General features: G+C 41.0%; 1 protein-coding gene across 1 annotated transcript in view; it reads right to left on the reverse strand.

Moving 5' to 3' along the window:
• LOC126335615 (putative mediator of RNA polymerase II transcription subunit 26) overlaps nucleotides 1-7,310 on the reverse strand; it is a 53,761-nt gene extending 46,451 nt beyond the window's left edge. The window contains exon 1 of the mRNA XM_049999068.1: nucleotides 7,117-7,310. Within this exon, the coding sequence (XP_049855025.1) occupies nucleotides 7,117-7,232 (116 nt within the window). The 5' untranslated portion in view covers nucleotides 7,233-7,310. The remainder of the gene's footprint in view (nucleotides 1-7,116) is intronic.
• Between the last annotated feature and the right edge of the window lie 15,684 nt (nucleotides 7,311-22,994).

Raw genomic sequence — 22,994 nt, forward strand, 5'->3', positions numbered from 1 at the left:
GACCTGTATAATGGATGTGGATTGAGAATTACTCGAGTGGAAACGAAACAATGAGGAATAGTGGAAATCATATCAGCGATAAACTTATATGTGAAGTGGAAAAAGAGGACATAGAAAGTTGTCCACCACAGGCTGAGATGGAGTTCCTGGCCAAAGGAAACAGTGTCAAACATCGTTCGTAATGAGAGGAATAAATTTCGTAACTTTACGTTTAGGTGTGAATCATGAACTGTGAGTAAAACCGAAAAGCAATGAGGATCGAAGCGTTTGACTTGTGGTGTTAGAGAAGGATAATGAAAATTGGATGGACTCTGAAGAAATAATAGCTTCTGCGCAGAATTGGCGAGGAGAGGTACACGTAGAAAACACTGAAAAGAAGAAAGGAGAAGATGACAGGGCATATGTTAAAACAAGAGAACAACTTCGATAACGCCAGAGGGATCTGTAGACAATGAAAGCATACACTATTATCTATACAGGAAGTAACTGAGGATAGTGTGTGTGCAAGTGCTACTCTGAGATTAGATTTGAAAAAGTAAGTTTGTACATCAACTCCTCGTGTTAAGTTGCATGTATACATACATACGACAAATTGACGGGACAATTTATGCATTTCGTCTGGAGTAAGCTCTGGTAATAAACGAAAGTAAAGGGTATCAGCCAAAAAAATGACAGTATTGAAAAGGAAAACATATTGAAAGATGCTACCTAACAACTGTGAAAATGTAACAACCTGGTTTACATTGCAAATGAAGTAGGACTGAAAGCAAACGCCAACACTAAGCATGATGCAATCATTTCATTTGCTTGTATTGCCTACTAATATAAGATATATATAATATATCCACTATCGGCTGATTTTAGTCCATTCGCCATTACAAAATCCGCCAAAACACGTACCTGAACGCTGAAGCCTACATTCGAGAACAGTGCATAATCAAAGCGGGTACTCTCGTTGTCAACTTTAAAACTCGGTGTGTGACCATTTACATGTTTGCATATTCACCCCTGACACCACAAAGTCAATCACTTTAATTGTAAATAATCCTAGTACGTGTAGATACTCTGATATGTTCAAATGTGTGTTAAATCTTATGGGACTTAACTGCTAAGGTCATCAGTCCCTCAGCTCACACACTACTTAACCTAAATTATCCTAAGGACAAACACACACACCCATGCCCGAGGGAGGACTCGAACCTCCGCCGGGACCAGCCGCACAGTCCATGACTGCAGCGCCCTGAGACCGCTCGGCTAATCCCGCGCGGCACTCTGATGTGTAGATACATTAACTATGGGTAATATCCACGGCATGACATCCTTTTGTACTGATGTGCATATTAGTGTAATGTCCAGTTTTATTTTTACGCTCACTCCGTTTTTTGAATGGGAGTCATTTTTTATGTACTTACATCAAAGCTGTGTAGCATGTTACCTACTTACTGTTGATAATTACTCACTTCTTTCCCAGCATGCCGACAGAACATGGAAACATAACTGTACTGAAGTTCAAAACAATATCTGTGTAAGATGTACTACGCATACATGATTAATGATAATCTATCAAAATTTATTGCGACAGTGTTCAGTCGCAAACACAGCCGTAGTGCAGTACGGTAAAACGATATCTCTCGTAAAAACTCGTTTGTAGAAGGTTATATTGGTTATGGCAGCATGCAAGAATTCTCTGAACGGGAAGTAGTATGGCTTAACACTAACGTAATACCCTATGATCGCTTTCTAGAATAACATTCGCTTAATTTTTAGTAAAATGTCCGATATTTCTTCTTTCTCTTCTTATTCCTAATATTTAATTCTGAGATGTTCTTACTGGGCCATGACTGTGGATGAAGAAATTCTGGAAATACTTTAATTCAATATGGTTGAGTAATTCATCTCGTGCAGTAAAAAATTTTATTTTTTCAGAATTATTTCTACCTTCTGTTAGCGTAGTGCTAAAAATGGACATAATGCCCGATTTCAGTTCAAGACTAAATGTCCATACATATAAGCTAATGTTATGGCAGAAATTCTCTGGATTCGAAATATTCAATCGACTGAGCACCAGCAGTTTAAATTTTTTATAACCAATCGGCCGAAATATGCCGGCAGTGGAAATGGCATAGAATACAGTACTTTGCTCCTGACGACCAAAAGACCACGTAAGAAATATTACATTTTAGTTTCCTTCTTGTAAGTACTACGGCAAGTATTCTACTCATAGTTCTGTACATAATCACGGAACAAGAGTCAGTCTGGACTTACATTTAGCAACCGAAAACAAATAAAAAAAGAACTGAATACTGCATTTCCTTTCAGTTAATAAAATCAAGTAGGAATTGCCCAATAAAGGGGTTCCTAAAATACATCTGTCTAAACAATACAGCTATAACATATTTCTTCAGTAATATATACTGAACGAAGAATACTCAGAGAACTCAGATTGGGAATTAATAACGAAACGGGACAATCGCAACACCCCCGTCACATAGTACTCGAAAACCATGTAATCCTCTGCGAGAAAATCGTTTGTGTAGATCTACAGTAATTGACAGTACTGTTTAGTCATTCTTCTGAACTCAGCATCTCACTCTTTAACGAAGGAATTTGACTCACTTTGTCAGACGGACTGGAGGGACGTTAAGACGTGCATGGGGCGTAGTTGTTTTCTCACGAACGTTGAGTCCGTTTTGCGGACAGACTAAGGAGTGCAAGAGGCATAGCAGCATGTTCGTGATCCAGGTGTCGCCCGTAGCGATTTCAGAGATAAACTACGTTTTATATTATAAGTTATCTAGTGCAAACTGTGTACAATCGAAAGAAAGTGGTAAAATTTGGGGACAACCGAGTGAAGCAGTTCAGAAGTATTGATTTCCTTTGGCCTATCGTTATGATTGAGTGTTCCCTGGTGTTTCTAATTCATTTCAGCAAATGCCTGGACTGTTCCCACAGCAAGACCACTTCCTGCCATCTCTCCTATGCCCGTAAAAATATATCTCTATATTTCATGAGTTAGTATTTTGAGCTGTCTGTGTTCCCTGTTTCATAATAACAGTTCGTGCATCATTATGAGATAATCGCTGGATGAATGAATAAACTAAAATAAACTAATTAAGTGCTTGGAGGTTTGTAAAACGATCAAGTACTAAGTAACTTAAAATAGTCCAAACGTATGCGCAAAATTGCTCGACATACAATCAAGCTCACTGGCTGAAAATGCCTGACTATGTAAGCTTCCAAAGATTGCGCTATTACGTCTATCGACTTTTCCCCAATTAATTTATATATTATTTATTACACAATAATTACGTTCACATCAGCTCCTGCATCTGTTTCCCCGTAAAATGATTTTCCCAAACAGTTTCGGGTTGGTGAGTCTAGCACCACCTAACTGTGGTTCCTAGTTGTTAGTTACAGCTTCCACAACCTGTTTTCGGCACTTTGAGTTATGACAGTGAGCTCACAGTTCCATGTCGAGAGGTTACTCCATAATTGTAATTAATGGTCCGAAGATGGACAAGTGGCCCTAAACTAGATATCTGCAAATAAAGGGAAGCGATCTGCAGAGAAATTAGACACTTTTTCTGTATAAAGTACAAACAGTTTTAGCTAAAGGTGCCCTTCTTACACCATCAATAGCTGGTGAAAAAATATTAGATAATCCTATTCAGAGGAGTACTCATTAGGAAGTTTTCTAGCCATTCCTAGTCTCCAATACCCCAGCCTCCAAAACAATGGTAAAAAGCGCACTTCGGTGTACCGAGTCTCCTCTGTTGCGTGACGAATCACGGGAAGTGAAGACTACGAACATATGTGGATTGTCAGTCACGATGTTCGTTCGCAATACCCTATTATTCGTAAATGGAGTTGCCTGTCTTTTGTTCCTGTCGCATAAAATTAAGATGCCCTATTCGGTAAAATTCTAATCACAACTTCGGAAATCGTGACATATTGTGGAAAAGCCGCAGTAGAGCGGAAGTGCAATTTAGCAAATAACCCTCGACTGTTATGTTAGACCGTGTGTCACTTCTCACTTTTTCCACTATGCACGTGAGCTACGTGGGTGTACAAGGAATGTTCGTACACATAAGGTGGCATGTAAGAGATTTTGAAACAAATTCGTGACCCACCTCTTCTCGAGTTCACTAACATCCGCAACACAACCGTACTTCACTGAAAATGTAACTAAAGTAGTAACTTCATTGTTCTGACGAAATGTAAACAGCTGATAACCTACGATATATTATTGGTGTAGTAAAATCAGCTCCAGCCTTACTTCTCACATCACAGCGGAAAGTAATGTTTCCAAAATTCGTATTTCTTTCTTCGGAAAGATGTACGATAGGGCTGCGCGTTCTCTCCTGTCTTGTGCAATGGATATTGTCAGAGGGCAAAAGATTAAAGAGAAATTAGGAGCTGTGAAAGTACTTTAAGTCCATGGAAAGATACCATATATTCAGATTTGCTGCCGATATCTCAGTGTTAAAGGAAGACGATCAATTACATGCACTGCTGGTCCTGATGGAAACAATCTGAGCTATTCCTATAAAATAAAAATTAATAAAACTATAAGACCTTAGTGGTGAGCAGAAGAAACACTGTTTCTCAACGATCACTTGCCAGGGTTCAAAAAAATGGCTCTGAGCACTATGGGACGTAACTACTGAGGTCATCAGTCCCCTAGAAGTATTTAAACCTAACTAACCTCGGGACATCACACACATTCATGCCCGAGGCAGGATTCGAACCTGCGACCGTAGCGATCGCGCGGTTCCAGACTGAAGCGCTTAGAACCGCTCGGACACTCCGGCCGACACTTGCAAGGAACTAGTGACCGTCGAATAATTTGCCTACTTAGGGAACGAAAGTGCATCGGATGGAGGACACGAAGCATTACGGGCCGAGAAATTTGTTGTTGCATAAATCTAGAAACGTTGTTCAGTCTTGACCTGTTACACGCCTCTTGGGGTCATCCCATTTCTGATCTGATATTGAGGACCTGTTTCAACTCACTGGTGTGGGCAACTTTTGGCCCAGAAGAGGACATTTTCTAGAAACTTACAGTGACTTTGTCGAATCTCAATAAGAACGCTTTAATAACAGACAGCAGTGAAGCAGGTGATGATGATTGGTATGCTATTCTCGGAGTTCTTGAAACCCAACTTTCTACTCAGAAGCTACCGCTAGACAGCTAACGAGAATTTCTGGAGTAAACGATGAGCTTTCTTTGCGGTATCCCAAAGTACAGGATATCGTTTCGCATCCCAGGACTTTTAACTCATTCTATATGGATGATAAGTTAGACATGCTTCAAGATGTGGAGAACATCTCATTAACAGGAGTGTGTACTTTTCTTGCATGCTTGTACGTTAAAGACGGATTTCTGTCAACGGAAAGAATTAGGGCTCGTTACAATTATTTCCCATTCATAAGCCAATTTACAGATTGTCGGGATATTGATGCAGTAATCATTAAGACTGCTGCAAAAAGAAAATTCACATCACGTCTGGTACTCGGCTTCAGAAATTGGCTTTAGCTTTCTTTGATGACAATGTTCCAACAAAGGACAAGTCAAATATCGCTCGAGTAATCATGAAATTAAAAAAAAAGGTGAAGATATTGACTTATCTTTTGTAACACCTGTTACGAAAACGTTTTCAGGTGGTTTCCTATCTGTTCAAATTTTCTCCACAACATCCCTTCAAGGCGGAAGAATTATTCTCGTCACACAAGTGCAATTCGAAAACTTAAGGCTATCTTTGTTGTGAATGATGTTGCACAACTAGACATCAAACTCAAATGAAAGTTTCTTTTAGATATTGTTGCTGGAGATTGTGAATAGTAATCAGCCGCTATTAAGTATTCTCTTAGGAGGGTATAGTGTTCAGTGTTCATTCAGTCGTATTATATTAAAATTCTACATAAATGAAAGCTGTAGAATGAATATTGTAAATACAACATATTTTTATATCGAAAATGTGTGCATTATCGAAAATAAACGTGATATTTCTTTAACTTTTCACTTTGTTTTCTTTTAACTCCTCAAAAGTCGAAGTGATTTTAAACAATTGTTGAATTTGCCTGAATGTGTCACATACATTAGTCTCACGGAAGATAGGTATACAGTGGAGATGAAGACCAATGCAAGGCGCTTTAACGGGAATAGATTTGGGGATGCTGTATTCCAATTCAAAGGCGTTTGAGTGTCGCCTAGAATTTGTTGAATTAAGACGTTATTTTTCAGATTTTATTAACTGGAAGAGAAGTGGTGGGGAGGAGGGAGGGGCAGGGAAGAGGCAAACATTTTAACGATTACAAAGTACATGTAGTTAAGGGCCACCTGCTGTATAAAAGTATTTGGCGTCATGACTGAACAGAAAAACTCAAACTAATAGCCTTCGGTCCGCGGCGCGACAGGAGAATGCTAAACATGTCTGGGTAGACAAGGTATGAAACGAAGAGGTACTTCACAGAGTGAAGGAAGGGAAGCCGTGTCTTTGGAGGTGGAACAGAAGGGACGCTGGGACGGCCACCTGCTAAGACACGATCGTAACTTAAAAAGTATCACTGCAGGGCCAGTAGATATAATGTGTGACGAGGGCCTCCCGTCGGGTAGACCGTTCGCCTAGTGGAAGTCCTTCGATTTGACGCCACTTCGACGACTTGCGCGTCGATGGGGATGAAATGATGATGATTAGGACAACACAACACCCAGTCCCTGAGCTGAGAAAATCTCCCACCCAGCCGGGAATCGAACCCGGGCCCTTAGGGTTGACATTCTGTCGCGCTGACCACTCAGCTACTGGGGGCGGACAGGGCCAGTAGTCGAGGACACAAGAGACAGAAAGAAAATGGAATACATCAATCCAATTATGGAAGAGATCCGCTGTAGCACCTCTCCAGTGAAATAGCGAAGAAATAGAAACACTGCGAGCTGCTGCCAACATACTGACGGCTGAAGATCTAACAAAAAGAAACGCGGTGATTATGGGACAACATGAGGGCAGTTTGTATAAGGCACCCACGCCAGTATAGGGACGTAACGTGACATCCTGTAGATAATGGACCAGTGTAACGTGCTGTGTCGATTCTGTCCAACACGTTTGCTACACTCACCGCGAAATGTCAACGGCATCTTCCTCGTCAGAGGTGCCCCATTGTTGCGATGCTGCCTCCGCGTCCGAGACAGAGGTTGAGGGCGACGGTGGCCGTTCTTGGGCTGATGGATCCATCACGCGTTGCCCCTAGCGTAGAGTAACCTGTGCACTGTGTGTAGCAGCGGCTGCCCAGTGCTACTCTGGCTAGTCATCCAGTTTACCGCATGGCGCCACCATCTACGCAAAAGCGACTGGACTGTTTTACTTCGGCCGGTGTCACACTATCAAATTTCTTTGTCAAAGTTGCTTTGTCGAAAATATTTGACGTGGAGTAATAGGGAACTAAATGTTGTGTTTCGTGAAATTTATTGAACCAAAGCTAACACCTTTCCTTAAGGCCCCTATACACGTACCAAATTATCGGCCAACCGACCGACCAATTTCGTGGCAGCCAAATCGCGTCCCGACTGACTGCACTCATCCACAAAGCGCCACCCTGCTGTGGTTTATCTTAGGGTCAGCGAGATTATGTTCTACGAGAACCGGCTTGGGTTTACACATGCCTGTATTAGAGGTAACAGGGGAAAAAAGCCGAGAGAAAGCTGTGGACAAAGAAGTGCCTAATGCAAGAAAAAGCATTCGCCCAAGTCCTGTTACTTAAGTAGCTGAGAGCCAATGACTTGAGTAATTATTTAAGAATGGACGAATCATGTTTTTCGGAGCTGATGAACATCATCGATCAATCTTAACGAGGCAGAACATAGTCATGAGAGAAGTTGTAAGCTGCGAGGAGAGCCTGTTGAATGCATTACGACTTCTAGCCACTGACAGAAGTTAAGTGGATCTCAAATTCAGTGCTGTTGATTCCTGAAACATCCAACGTGATTTACGAGTGTAGTTAACTAAGGATATACATGTTGGTAAAACAAAATAAATAAATCGAAAGACGTTCTTATAAAGTTGTTTAATTTATTTATGTATGTAGCACAAAAGATGATCTGTAAGTTTAGGAAACTCATTTCTAATTCGAAGAAGGAAGACTGAACATAGTGTTGGCAAACATCGTATGATAAATATAACTGAAACATAATAAATGAAGAACTTAACAACTGCTGGAATTGAAAAAAACACAACTTTGCTCATCATAGGAGAGGGCCTGGATGTAGGCCCGACTTTTTTTTAACACTTGTAACAAATAAGCAACTATATGTTATGAATTGACGCCCATTGAATGTAGACTTTTCGGTTTTTAGATTCCACTTCCGGTAATTATTGGAAGTACAACTTAAAGACAGAATGACTGCGGTTTCTTATTCTCTCCATGTGCCACAAGAAACCGTTATGGATTCATTAAAAAATGGAAAACGTACTTCATTTCTTTCCTCTGTATTGCTATACTCCTTGCGCGATGTTTACACGATGGTCCCACAAACATGCAGTCCTTAAATTTCTTCAGAATCTCTGTCGCGATAGTATCGCCCGCCTCCTTCCCTGTCGCGTACATTAGAACATCATTTCATCCGAATGCAGTGACAAAAGAAGAACTTTTTTGGGGCGATTGGCGCGAGACGATGAACACAGCACAATTTATGGGGTGTAGTGGCGAAGGGGTCGGATCCGCCTGAAATCCCGACAAGGATATTTCATCGGTCCGTCGGTCAAAACGACTACACACTTTCAGTTGTAGATCGGTATGTCTGTTGGTGCACATGTAGAATCCTTTACATAGGATCATACAGAAGAGATATCGTATTCTGTTTACTGCACCCACCTGACATCCCTACAAGGAAATTTCGTCAATATGTTGGTCAAAACACCAACATACTTTCAGTTGTCAATCGGTCGGTTGGTGCGTGTATGGGGTCCTTTACATTTGATCAAAGAGCGCGATCGTCACCTGTTTACTGCAAGCGGCAGGTGTGTATAAACCCACTGAAACCCTTGTGTGTTGTGTAAGTGGAGTGGAGAAGCAGATTCAGTGGAAGTTTTAATTCGGAGAATACTGTGGCGCTATAGTTGGAGAGGCACTTTATAATTTGGGATGAAATAAAATATTTCTCCTTTTGTAGCCACCAGTCTGTTTCTTCAAACAGAGCTAGAGTAAAAAGGTCTCGAGTTCGAGTCTGGGTCAGCCACATAGTTCAATGTTTCAGGAAAGTTCATATCAGCACACACTCCGCTGCAGAGTGAAAATCTCATTCTGGAGAGATATAACAGTCTACAAAAATAGATTTATACAAGACATCAATAACAGGAAAGATTTAAGGCAAGTTCATTACCACCACAATCGGCGTAAAGAATAGGAAAGTACTTAGCAAACACACAGATAAGCTCTTTCGACTAAGCAGGATGGCACATCTTCATCTACATCTACGTGATTACTCTGCTATTGACAATAAAGTGCCTGGCAGAGGGTTCAGTCAACCACCTTCAAGCTGTCTCTCTACCATTCCGTTCTCGAACGGCACGCGGGAAGAACGAGCACTTAAAATTTTCTATGAGAGCTATGATTTCTCTTATTTTATTGTGATGATCATTTCTCCCTATGTAGGTGGGTGCCAACAGAATGTTTTAGCAGTCGGAGGAGAACACTGGTGATTTAAATTTCATGAGAAGATCCCGTCGCAACGAAAAACACTTTTGTTTTAATGATTGCCACTCCAATGCACGTATCATGTCTGTGACACTATCTCGCCTATTTCGCGATAATACAAAACGAGCTGCCCTTCTCTGTACTTTTTCGATGTCATCCGTCAGTCCCACCTGATGCGGATCCCACACCGCACAGCAATACTCCAGAATTGTGCCGACAAGCGTGGTGTAAGCAGTCTCTTTAGTAGACCTGTTGCACCTTCTAATTGTTCTGCCAATGAATCGCATTCCCTGGTTTGCTCTACCCACAGTATGATCTATGCGATCTTTCCAATTTAGGTTATTTGCATTTTTAATCCCTAAGGATTTAGTTGAATTTACAGCCTTCAGATTTGTGTGACTTACCGCGTAATCGAAATTTAGCTGATTTCTTTTAGTACTCATGTGAGTAACTTCACACTTTTCCTTATTCAGTGTCAGCAGCCACTTTTTGCACTATACAGATGTCTTATATAAATCATTTTCCAAGTCGTTTTGATCATCTGATGACTTTACAAGACTGTAAATGACAGCATCATCTGCAAACAATCTACGACGGCTACTCAGATTGTCTCCTATGTCGTTAATATGTATCAGGAACAATAGAGGGGCTATAACACTTCCTTGGGGAGCGGCGGATATTACTTCTGTTTTAGTCGATGACTTTCCGTCTATTACTACGAGCTGTGATCTTTCTGACCGGATATCACGAATCCAGTCGCACAACTGAGGCGATACTCTGTAGGCAAGCATTTTGGTTAAAAGACGCTTGTGAGGAACCGTGTCGAAAGCCTTATTTTAAATTTTCCTTTTTTGTTACTCACTCAGCGAGACACTGAGCTTCTGGAGAGGGAATGGTCGCCTGTCTTGGTTTATTTGATTGCTTTTTGTGATTGCACAATCCCTTTTCGTTACGTGTCATGTGTGAATGAGAAAAGAGAGCATTTCAAATCTCGTTTCATGTCAGTCGGAGCGTGTAGTAGGTACTCTGTAGTAGCATTGACAACTCAAACTCTTGGGCAGTCAATGCGCGGACCATGATAGACAACTGGGTGGCACCGTCAAATCGCACCTTTTCGTGCGCAATTGTGGGTGGTTGGCACCGTGCCTTCCCATCCCAGGGCTGGCCCGGTTAACCCTGGAAAATCATGGCGTAGTATGTGACTCTACCGCAGAGGGACACTTAAGGCGTCGACGAGAAGGCTGATCGTCCCTTAGATTTTCTGAAAAAAATATCCGCTCCAAATCACAGATTTGTTAAGTTCAGGCTCCAGAGTTTTGCTCGGATGGTAGCAATGTTTCGGTAGTCTGCTTAGTTTTGCGAGTAATATTTTATGTGAAATTCGGAATTTTAATGCATTTTTATTTGGACGACTAGTAATCGTTGTCGGTTTCCCCTAACCACGTGGCTATCAGAAAATCACCCAGCAGAGCATAATTAATTTAAATGAATTGCGTGTGCAAAATTAAGCAGTAATATGCATCTTTTGTTTCTGGATTTCGAAATTTTGATGTAGTTAACCTTGTACGTCTTGTTTCGCGGCAATCCCGTCGCTATCAGAAAATCAGCGTGGTAGACTGATGCAGATGAAGTGGAGCTGCTGAAGTTAAGCTAGAATAGGTACATGCTTAGCGAAATGTGAAATTTTAACGTACTTTTCCTCGTATGAATTGCTATCGTTACTGGTTCAGAAAACCAACACCATGCTTACACTACAGTGAACACAATAATCTACGCTATACGCGTGGCAATACTTGATTTCACATCTCCCCATAATAACACGTCTTTTGTAAGTACGTTATAATAATTGAAGAGCTCGTGTTATACTTAATTCTTCCTGAAACTTCGATGACTAAACCTTATTTTGGATACCTTTTCTGTTTTGGTCTTTTGAACAATGTAAGATTCAGGATCAAATTTCAGTTTCACAGAGCTAATGCCAATGGAGTTTTAAGACCTAAGACTGTGCCAGCCATCTGCCCCTTAATCCAATAAGTTCATTTATGACACAGCAAATTGATGGGGCCTTGAGTGAGATATTCAATGCACGAGTGCACTTCCTTGTGGCCCATGTATGTACATCTCCATCCATCTGCCATTTCATCGCACTACTTTTGTTGAGTAGGGATCATTTTGGTAGTACGATATACGGGTTCAAGGAAGATAATTTATAAAATGTCAGTATTGCTGGAAAAATACATCATAGTATTCTATATTGAAAATCAGAGCTCAGTACTATGTAACTAAATAACAACCTCCTTCACCCCATCCCTCAGCAACCATTTAAGTGAAGTTGGTAATGAAACAAAATAACAGCCGCTGGCCAATTTTAATATCAAAAGTGGAAGAAAGTAAATGTGTTGCTGTGGAAGGCGTTAGCTTCACTGCTCTTTACAAGCCCGTTGCTCTCAATTTCCACTTGATACTGTCTTTATTGCCGTAAAATAAATACATCGAGCCGAGTCAGCATTTTGACTGTCACGTACGTAAGCATCCTGTCTGATTACCTGCATCCATTCAGCATTTCTAACAGGGCAATGCGAAACCTCACATGTCCACAATTACTTCACAGTGGCTCCATGAACAGTCTTCTGTGTTTAAATACTTCAAGCACTTAACGTCTGTAGACGTCTCTCCATTGAGAACAACATGCTATGTTCTCCAGAATGAGATTTTCACTCTGCAGCGGAGTGTGCGCTGATATGAAACTTCCTGGCAGATTAAAACTGTGTGCCCGACCGAGACGCGAACTCGGGACCTTTGCCTTTCGCGGGCAAGTGCTCTACCATCTGAGCTACCGAAGCACGACTCACGCCCGGTACTCACAGCTTTACTTCTGCCAGTATCCGTCTCCTACCTTCCAAACTTTACAGAAGCTCTTCTGCGAACCTTGCAGAACTAGCACTCCTGAAAGAAAGGATATTGCGGAGACATGGCCTAGCCACAGTCTAGGGGATGTTTCCAGAAAGAGATTTTCACTCTGCAGCGAAGTGTGCACTGATATGAAACTTCCTGGCAGACTAAAACTGTGTGCCCGACCGAGACTCGAACTCGGGACCTTTGCCTTTCGCGGGCAAGTGCTCTACCATCTGAGCTACCGAAGCACGACTCACGCCCGGTACTCACAGCTTTACTTCTGCCAGTATCCGTCTCCTACCTTCCAAACTTTACAGAAGCTCTTCTGCGAACCTTGCAGAACTAGCACTCCTGAAAGAAAGGATATTGCGGAGACATGGCTTAGCCACAGCCTAGGGGATGTTTCCAGAAAGAGATTTTCACTCTGCAGCGGAGTGTGCGCTGATATGAAACTTCCTGGCAGATTAAAACTGTGTGCCCGACCGAGACTCGAACTTCGGACCTTTACCTTTCGCGGGCAAGTGCTCTACCATCTGAGCTACCGAAACACGACTCACGCCCGGTCCTCACAGCTTTACTTCTGCCAGTATCCGTCTCCTACCTTCCAAACTTTACAGAAGCTCTTCTGCGAACCTTGCAGAACTAGCACTCCTGAAAGAAAGGATATTGCGGAGACATGGCTTAGCCACAGCCTAGGGGATGTTTCCAGAATGAGATTTTCACTCTGCAGCGGAGTGTGCGCTGATATGAAACTTCCTGGCAGATTAAAACTGTGTGCCCGACCGAGACTCGAACTCGGGATACTGGCAGAAGTAAAGCTGTGAGTACCGGGCGTGAGTCGTGCTTCGGTAGCTCAGATGGTAGAGCACTTGCCCGCGAAAGGCAAAGGTCCCGAGTTCGAGTCTCGGTCGGGCACACAGTTTTAATCTGCCAGGAAGTTTCATATCAGCGCACACTCCGCTGCAGAGTGAAAATCTCTTTCTGGAAACATCCCCTAGGCTGTGGCTAAGCCATGTCTCCGCAATATCCTTTCTTTCAGGAGTGCTAGTTCTGCAAGGTTCGCAGAAGAGCTTCTGTAAAGTTTGGAAGGTAGGAGACGGATACTGGCAGAAGTAAAGCTGTGAGTACCGGGCGTGAGTCGTGCTTCGGTAGCTCAGATGGTAGAGCACTTGCCCGCGAAAGTCAAAGGTCCCGAGTTCGAGTCTCGGTCGGGCACACAGTTTTAATCTGCCAGGAAGTTTTCATGCTATGTTCTGTTTGCTCACTCTTCAATACAGCCACACAGCTGATCAGATATTCCGTAGGCTCCTACTTTGTTTATCAGGCGGAACTGTATCGAACGTCTTCCGGAAGTCAAGGAAAATGGCATCTTCCTGGGAGCCTGTATCTAATATTTTCTGGGTCTCATGAACAAATAAAGCGAGTTGTGTCTCACACGATCGCTGTTTCCGGAATCCATGTTGTTTCCTACAGAGTAGATTCTGGTTTTCCAGAAATGACATGATACACGAGCAATAACATCGATATGGTTACGAACCCTGCATAAGTGCTGCAGGCGATGTCGTGTGTTAGCAAAGGCATTCGCGTTGGTCGTCTGGTGCCATAGCCCTTTAACGCCGAGTTTCGATGCCCTGTTCTAAAGGATATATTCGTCGTACTTCCCACATTGTCTTCTCCAGATACTTCACGCACGGTTGCTTGGCTGTTAGCACTGACAAGTAAAAGCATACAGCGCTGCTCTCGGTCGTTAAATGAACGCCGACGGTCATTTCAGTGTCCGTGGTGAGAGACGTTGCCTGATATTTGGTATTCTCGGCACACTCTTGATACTTCGGGTCTCGGAATATTGAATTCTTAAATGGGATGTTCCATGTGCCATTATAGGTTCAAAGTCTGATAATTTCCATCGTGCAGCCACAATCAGGTTGGAAACTTTTTCATATGACTCACCTGAGTACAAATGCCACCTCCGGCAATGCACTGCCCTCTTACACTTTGTGCACGCGACACTACCACATTTGGTATTTATTGTAATATTATTGGATTTCAGATACTTTGCATATCTACTGTAAAGAATTTTAGCAAGTAATACTAACTTGATTCACGAAAGCAATAATATTATGACTACGCGTGTGTCGCGATGATCCTCACGGGGTCATCGCTCCTCACGCGGGAAGCAATGTAATATTATTGGATTTCAGATACTTGGCATATGAGGTATTTGTCATAAAACAAAAGGACGGCCAACGAACCGTGGTTCGTAAAGATGCTAAGCATCACAGCGCGAGAGTAAAGAGCCGAAATACTTTTTCTAAAGTGGGCGTATACAAAGACGCGCGTCCAGCGTTCAAATACTCTAAATAAACTCCATGACCAATTGGCGCAGATATTTAAAATCATTACCTCGGCACTTGATAGCAGGAAGTTGCGAAATAGAAGAAAGAACTATCTATCTTTTGTTAAGAAATATTCTACAGACTACATTATACCTTGTATTTTTGATCGCCGACATGTTAAGACGTACTACATAGCATTGCTACAAGTTGTACTTTCATTTTGTGTCAAAACTATGTGAAACGACGAACAAACATTTCAGTAACTAGGGTGAGGATACAATGTACTTACGCACATGCATTTAATTTTAAGAAGATACGGACTGACAAAGCAGCGATTATTGGACTGCGCCATGTACAAAAGAAATTTCAGATGTAAGTCATGCATTTATTGTGTATTTGTCAGTGTTTTTCCTTATTCTTTTCTTTCACTAACCAAGAATGATGTTCAAACCGTATATGAGCTTTGTTACAGGTCGCTCTTTATCGCCGTGTCTCGATTGTATTTGGGAGACCATTAATGTGTCCAACTTCCGATATGCTAAACTTTCTCTTACGAAATTCCACTAATTTGCTTTCATTTCCTTTTTCATATTCAAATAGGTCCCTTAGGTATTAACATCGAAGATTCTGATTGCGTGAAGGCAATCCGGGTCAAAAGGTCATTTATTCGCGTAACCAATCCGTATGTCTCCTGAACACAATCGAGAACGGACGCATCGGTGATCAATTAATAATCTCTGTCTCTTTTTAAGTCGTACTAAAAAACGGCTACACAGGATACCCGTAAGTACGCAATCTAGCGTTAGGTTCCATTTTGTCAGTAAATATTACCAACCAACAGTTGCAGCATCACTATTATTATTTACTACCATTTCTTAAACAAAATAAGCAAGTTCCTAACGCCAGTTGTGGCGCCCGAACAGGGACATGACCAAAAACTAATCTGTTCTTTTTATTTTTCATGCTACCATCTGGAGGACATTTGGAAGAGCACGGCAAAAGAACCAGTAAAAAAGGACGTATATGCAGAAAACCGCAGTACGAATCCACAACAGCAGTAAATAGCAGCGCTCAAGACAACTAAAGTGAGCGCGACTTTTCATTACGTTTGAAGGCTTGCGTGTCGAGCATTCAATAGGCTACGCTTATTTCCTCTTCCTCACGCTATTTAATTTCCACACTTCTCCGTTTCGCTGTTAGATCCGCCTCTATCACATCATTTCGTTTAAAATAGTTAGAAATAATCAAAATTTCCATTGGTGTAAATGTTAGTGGATCAAAATGGCCGTTATCTGCAACAGTTTCAGTACTGTATAAGTGTTTTTCATTTATTTTATGTCTCCATTTGCCATACTGGCATCTTCGTGTGCTAGAATTTCAACTGTTCATAACGCGCAATCAATATCTGAGAAATCAGGACGCGACATCATTGGCGCGCCTGACTTGTGAAAATCATCATTATAAACTATCTCTTCTGGCTCGTGTGGGGTAACTACGCTAAAATTTAAGATGGCAGATGAGCAACCCAGACAACTTAGACCGCGTGCAGGTGTAAACAAACTTGAATCTCGTTGAAGGAACAACGGATGAAGCGACACGCGAGGTGTCCGCGTCGCAACCGCGTGAATGCTCGTTGTCTGATGCACTAAAATTGTTTGCTGATAGACAACTAGTTATGAAGCACGCGTGGGACACTTAACAAAGACAAGTGACAATACTGAAATGCAGATCAGTAAGTTAACAATCAAAAGTGACAATACTGAAGTTCACATGGGTAATCTTAGAAGCCAAATAGCGCATGTTGATATCAGATTACAGGAACAGAACAGAGCTGTAGACAGCAGGTTCAACAGTTTAGAATTGAAGATAGAGGACACTCAAATGCGACTGTCCAATATAAATTCTGTTATTACCGACATCCAAACACAAATCAAAAGTGCAAATGACACCATGGAGGAAAAAATTAAAGACATTACCACTGCTCACGCAAGCGAGCTAAACGGAATCGTACATGCAAAAATAGACAGTGTTCTTTCCATGGTGGATTCCGCCGATACCAACATTGGTAGAAAGTTTACAGATTTGTCGACCCAAGTCGATGTGTGTAAATCAACAGCGAGTGACTCTTTGCAAAATTACAATGATATTCCAAAAAGAGTAGGTCAATTGACAGAAGATGTCAGCCACATTGGCGAGTGAGTAGAAAACCTTGCTCAGCGAATATGAGATGTCAATATTGACAAAAGGATCGAAAATGTCACCGCAGAATTAAGCACCACACTTAATAGGGAATTGGAAAAGTGGATACAATCAAAGGCACAATACAGTGAGAGTAAGACACACTCTGATCTAAAAGGTGCAGTTAAATCCGCCTCAGTAGAAATCCTAACCGTTCCCGGTATTTCTGGTGACACTTTAACCAGTGAATTAGGCGACGATCTTCCGGTATGGAAGCAACGGCTGACCAATGACATAGATCAGCTGAAAAGGCAAGTTATAGAATTGCATGGTGCCAATCAAAACGATTATTCACTACTGCCAGAATAAGGTACTCGTCAGTATCCCGAGTATCAGGTATAATTCTCACCAACAGTAAATAATACGCGTGACAAAGCTTTAACGTCATGTAGTCATACCGATCAACTGACACTCATTGAACTAATGCGAGATGAGCGTGTGTTGAAACACAAGTTTTCCAGCCTTTTATACCAGAAAAACTAAATATACACCCCATTTCTAAATCATTCACAGGTGCTTTTCCTGAATCATGGAACGACAGACGGCGAATACAGTTCATATTACGATATGTACACGGCGAAGGATCAATTTGGGGTATTGAAATAATAGACAAACGTCACACCTACGCAGATTTCGAAAGGTATTTTTTGAATATATTCTGGAGTTCTGGTATACAACAAAGACTCCGAAAGGAGGCCTACAACGCAGAAACTTTCAACACCAAGGGAGGAGATTTGAGGCGTTATTTCGAAAAATATCTACGTAAAATTCAGTATTGGGGCACGTCCATTTCAACCAAAGATGTCATCATGATCTTAAAAGTCAAAACTTCTTGTGTGAATAAGGGAAAAACTAGTTAATGTGAGTGAAGCCTTTCTTTCCGTTCTTGACAATTTGGATATGATCTCCGAGGACGTGGCTGCGAAGCGTGGAATAATTACAATAATGGACCGCCCGCTTCGCAACAGCACGTAGCAGAGAGTGTCAACGGAATGTCGTACCAACACAACACGGGACAACCAAACGCTCGAATTTACTGCAATCATAATAATTTCAACCGCCGCAATGGAAAACCATATAGTAAATATCCAATCCAGAATAGATACAACCCGATTTATCAAAACACACAGCGAAAATATGGTAACTCACCAATAAATCACAACAGTAATTAGCAGTATTCGGACAACAAGAAATATAATGAGAATCGTCACAAGGGAAAGAAATGGAACAATTATAAAGGGCCACAACAGTACAGTCAGCCAAGTCACGTCACTCTCTCACATCAAATGATTCTTTACAGCCTCAAAATGCGACATTTTCTCAGCAACTAAGCCAACATTTGAGCAACAATGATCAGGACAATCCGCCACATGATTTTCTTAACACCCCCACTCATAATAGCCACAAAAATGAGACCATTTTTTACAAACAGGCGAACCAAGCATCAAACGCGATGTAAATGACATGCAATTAAGTGATGCACAGTTCGTATGGGATACGAATGCAAATTTTCAGCCTGCTATGACTCAAAATACTAATCAAGTAAAAATAACTGACATTTCAACTCCACCCAAGTCGGAAAATCATTAGCAGTTCCTTTATGCCTCCACGGGGAAGCTGCAGAACAAAATTACAACACCCTGAAGTAACATTAGACGACAAGTTAAGACAACCTCTCGTATCCTTAACCACTCAAGCCAACCTAAGAAAAAAGGCACATGACAAACACATTAGCAAAGTCTTATGGTATCGTATAAATGAACAAGGGGTATTACCCACTTCAAACCATCTTTGATTCATCATAAGAATCGCAAATGCCACCACTTGTATGAAGCACCACGTATTATACTACGAAAGCCACACATTGCTTGCTATCTATTAGCTGACCCTGTATCTGGACCAATAAAGGATTGTTTCATCACGCAGACTTAAAGAAATACTGAGTCAACCACTGAAGATATCTGCTACGTTAAGCTGCTAAATATAAATATAGGCATATAATTATAAGTTGTCAAACTATGTTTGAAGTATAAGCGTACATAAAAAAATGCACAGGACTAACACTCTGTTGATCTGCCTCCACAAGTGAAGTAATTTATGTGAGGATCTGAAATAAAATACATTTATTGTAGAAGAGCAAGATTTGCCTTACATGTAAGTTACTTTTAAGCTAATTGAGCAGTGAAAGGCCACAGCCAAAGAGCAGATGAATAAATAATATACTAGGGACGTGCTAAGTGCCACATGCTACCACTAGTTTTAAGCATAGCAAAGCTCTCTCATCTTGAATGAAATAAATTAAAACTATTATTCGGACCAGAATGATTGCTCGTAAATAAAAGTCGATTAAGGTCGCTTACTCTTATGAGGTAAATGTTATGTTATGTATAAGAAGTGTTTGACAACAATTTTTATGAGACCACCTTTTGAAAAGCAGCAGACAAAGGCCGCAGCTTAGCATATAAGAATCAAATAAATCAATAACGATCCTGGTAGCAAGAAAGAAGTGCGCAACTCAATTATTTTTGTTACAGTGCGGAGAAATCGGTATGCGTTCATAAGAATTTTACGGCACAGTGCAGCTGAAATACTTACAAATATCATTTATAAGTAAACTAATTTAGTACCAGAAGCAACTGTTTCGGGTCCTCGAGATAAGACGACTGTTTCTTTTCTTTTTTTTCAGAACATAAGATAGCTATCAGACACTGTTTACTGCTAATGCATGTTGTAAGCAATTTTAGATATGTATAGAGAAATGTTGGACAGGTGGATCAGACGATACTGAGACTACTATATCTATTTAATTACGCTAACTACTTGTCATGAAAAACTAGGCTGATAATGCACAATTTATGTTAGTATCATCATTTCATACTGCATAGTCACATCGAATCTATTCCCTCCATAAAAGTCCATTGTGTTTTCCTCTAATCAGTATCCTTACCTCCCTACCACACCCAGTAGAGAACTGAATTTTACGGACTGATTGCATGCTTGACACGTACAGACTGCACGTATGGATGGTCGTCACACATTGGTTGTCGAGAGGCTATGCTTATTCTCCGCGAACCGCAAATTCAATTAAGGTTTGTTATGTGCTAATGTACGACAGAGAACACCTAGCTTTCCAATTTCCCTAATGGAAACTTGAACATCAACTGTTCATCACGTAAACAAAGCCACATGGACTACGTCTTCAAATGAACTACGTTATTAACGGTGAAAAAATAAAAGAGCTGAACTTGAGAAAAGAGTAATTATTGTAAACAGAAAAGAATAACAAGATTTCAAACAAGATGTAAACCTAAAGTGCCTTCGAAGCACAAACTATGAATAAGAGACACGTTTCTTCGTCAGGCCTCGTAGTCACACAGGCAAATTTTTCTTTGTAAATATTTTTACACATAATATGAATACCGAATTTTAACTGCACATTGTAGTAATAATGCAGTCTTCAATTTATGGACACGTAATGTGCTGCTGCGTGTGAACCGACTATAGACAAGCAATAAACAGACACATATAACAGTGGCGCGTGTGAACTTTAACATGACGACCAAATACATGTGAACACGAAATAATCATAAAGTGTAAACTGAAAGGGTGATGACTCCACGGATACCTGTGAAATTCCGCGTGTGATGTAATGTTATAAGTACTTGTACCACGAAATCACGATGTAGAAAGCCGAATTGTGCAAGTGAATAAGTGTTGTACTTACCGCAACCGGTACTGTACGCCTTTCTGCGGGCACATTCTTTGACACAGCTGCTTCCGCAATTCCAAGTCGATGAAAAGCTGTAAAAACTCACAACACCACTACTCCACATCAAACGTTCTGCCTCTGTCAGAACACTGCTGCCAGCGTTGTGAAGCCGTGAAGGTACTATCACGTGACTGTGACAAATGGACGTAACACACAGTACGCTGCGCGCTCAACAATCCAGATTCCTTTGCACAACGAGCGCGGGCGCCAAATGTGTTTGAAATACTTTCAACATAAAATCTGATAAAACCATGACTTACATACCTTCTAAAATCACCAAGACACTAATCTGAAAAGTCTTAAACTCGACTTTGACAATTACTACCGAATTTATAGACCAGGCCAAGTAATGATGGAAACGTGTCAACCCAAATAAAACCAGAATAATAAATAAATACGAGAATCAAGCACTCCTAAGAGAATGAGACCTTATGTACATAAACAATTGTTATCCTTACTTAATCCAGTTTTCTTTTAGACTAAGTTATTAGTAAGAATTTCTCTGTATTTTTCATGTACGAGAACATTAATGGAAGCTCGAACATGTGTCAAGTGAAATAAAGACCGCCACCAAACGGCTTAACACGTTGCAGAACCAGTCTTCCAGTTCCTGATCCACGACGCATTTTCAACGCACCATCACATCCAGACAACCACTTCCACGTCCACAGTGAAAGTGATGTCCTCCACTGTGAAAGTGCTATCAATTTCCCTCACTCAAGTGCAGTGCTACCATTTGTACCCGAAATTCTAGCATTCCCAGTGCAAGTCATACCTGCCCAAGTGTAGTGAACCTATTTTTTTTGCAGGTAATGAAAGCCACAAATCAGTAAAGTGCTACGTGTTTACTACAAGAAATCTTAGTCGAAACCGCGGTAAAAAAATATTCCTATAATATGTCATTGTAAAACAAGTATGTCATTTCTTTGTAATATATTTTTCCAGGAGTGCACAATGCAACAAGACTTCCTGTGAAGTCAAATAATTTATTTCTTTATTATTTTTAATATTTGTTATGCCGTGTATAATGTATCTATGTATGTGTATCTTTATCCTAATTTCGTCCTTACCGAGAAATGAACATTTGTTTTCCTTGTGTAATACATTAGAAAGAGTACGGCTCAATCGTCATGTAGTTACCCTATGAACAATTTACCATCAATTTCAGGCGTACAAATATATTTAGCAGTTGTACTTTATACCAACCACTTTGTCTAATGTCATACATGTAATCTATTGTAGAGAATTTTAGCAAGTAATACTAACTTGATTCACGAAAGCAATAATATTATGACTACGCGTGTGTCGCCATGATCCTCGCGGAGTCATCGCTCCTCACGCGGGAAGCAATGTACTGTTATTGGATATCAGATACTTTGCATATGAGATATTCGTCATAAAAGAAAAGCACAGCCCACTAGCTATAGTTCGTATAGATGCTAAGCATCACAGTGTGAGAGTAAAGAGACGATTTTTTTTTAATGTGCGTCTATACCAAGACACGCGTCCAGCGTTTAAATACCCTAAATAAACACTGTGACTCACTGGGCGCAGATATTTAAAATCAATGCTGCAGCACTTGATATCAAGAAGCTGCGAAACAGAAGAAAGAACAATCTATCTTTTACTAAGAAATATTCTACAGACTTCATTATCCCTTGTTCTTTAGGTCGCCGACATGTTAAGATGTACTACATAGCATTGCTACAAGTTGTATTTTTATTTTGTGCAAAAACTATGTGAAACAACGAACAAACATTTCGGTAACTCTGGTGATGCTGCAATGTTCTTACGCACACGCAAGGACATTTAATTTTAAGAAGGAGCGGACTTACAGAGCAGCGATTATTGGACTGCGCCATGTACAAAAGAAATATCAGATGGAAGTTGGGTTGTGTTGTGTTGGGGGAAGAGACCAAACAGGGAGGTCATCGGTCTCATCGGGTTAGGGAAGGATGGGGAAGGAAGTCAGCCGTGCCCTTTGAAAGGAACCATAGCAGCATCTGCCTGGAGCGATTTAGGGAAATCACGGAAAACCTAAATCGGGATCACCGAACGCGGGATTG

The sequence above is a fragment of the Schistocerca gregaria genome, chromosome 2, assembly GCF_023897955.1.
Source record: "Schistocerca gregaria isolate iqSchGreg1 chromosome 2, iqSchGreg1.2, whole genome shotgun sequence".
In the NCBI taxonomy this organism is placed as follows: domain Eukaryota; kingdom Metazoa; phylum Arthropoda; class Insecta; order Orthoptera; family Acrididae; genus Schistocerca; species Schistocerca gregaria.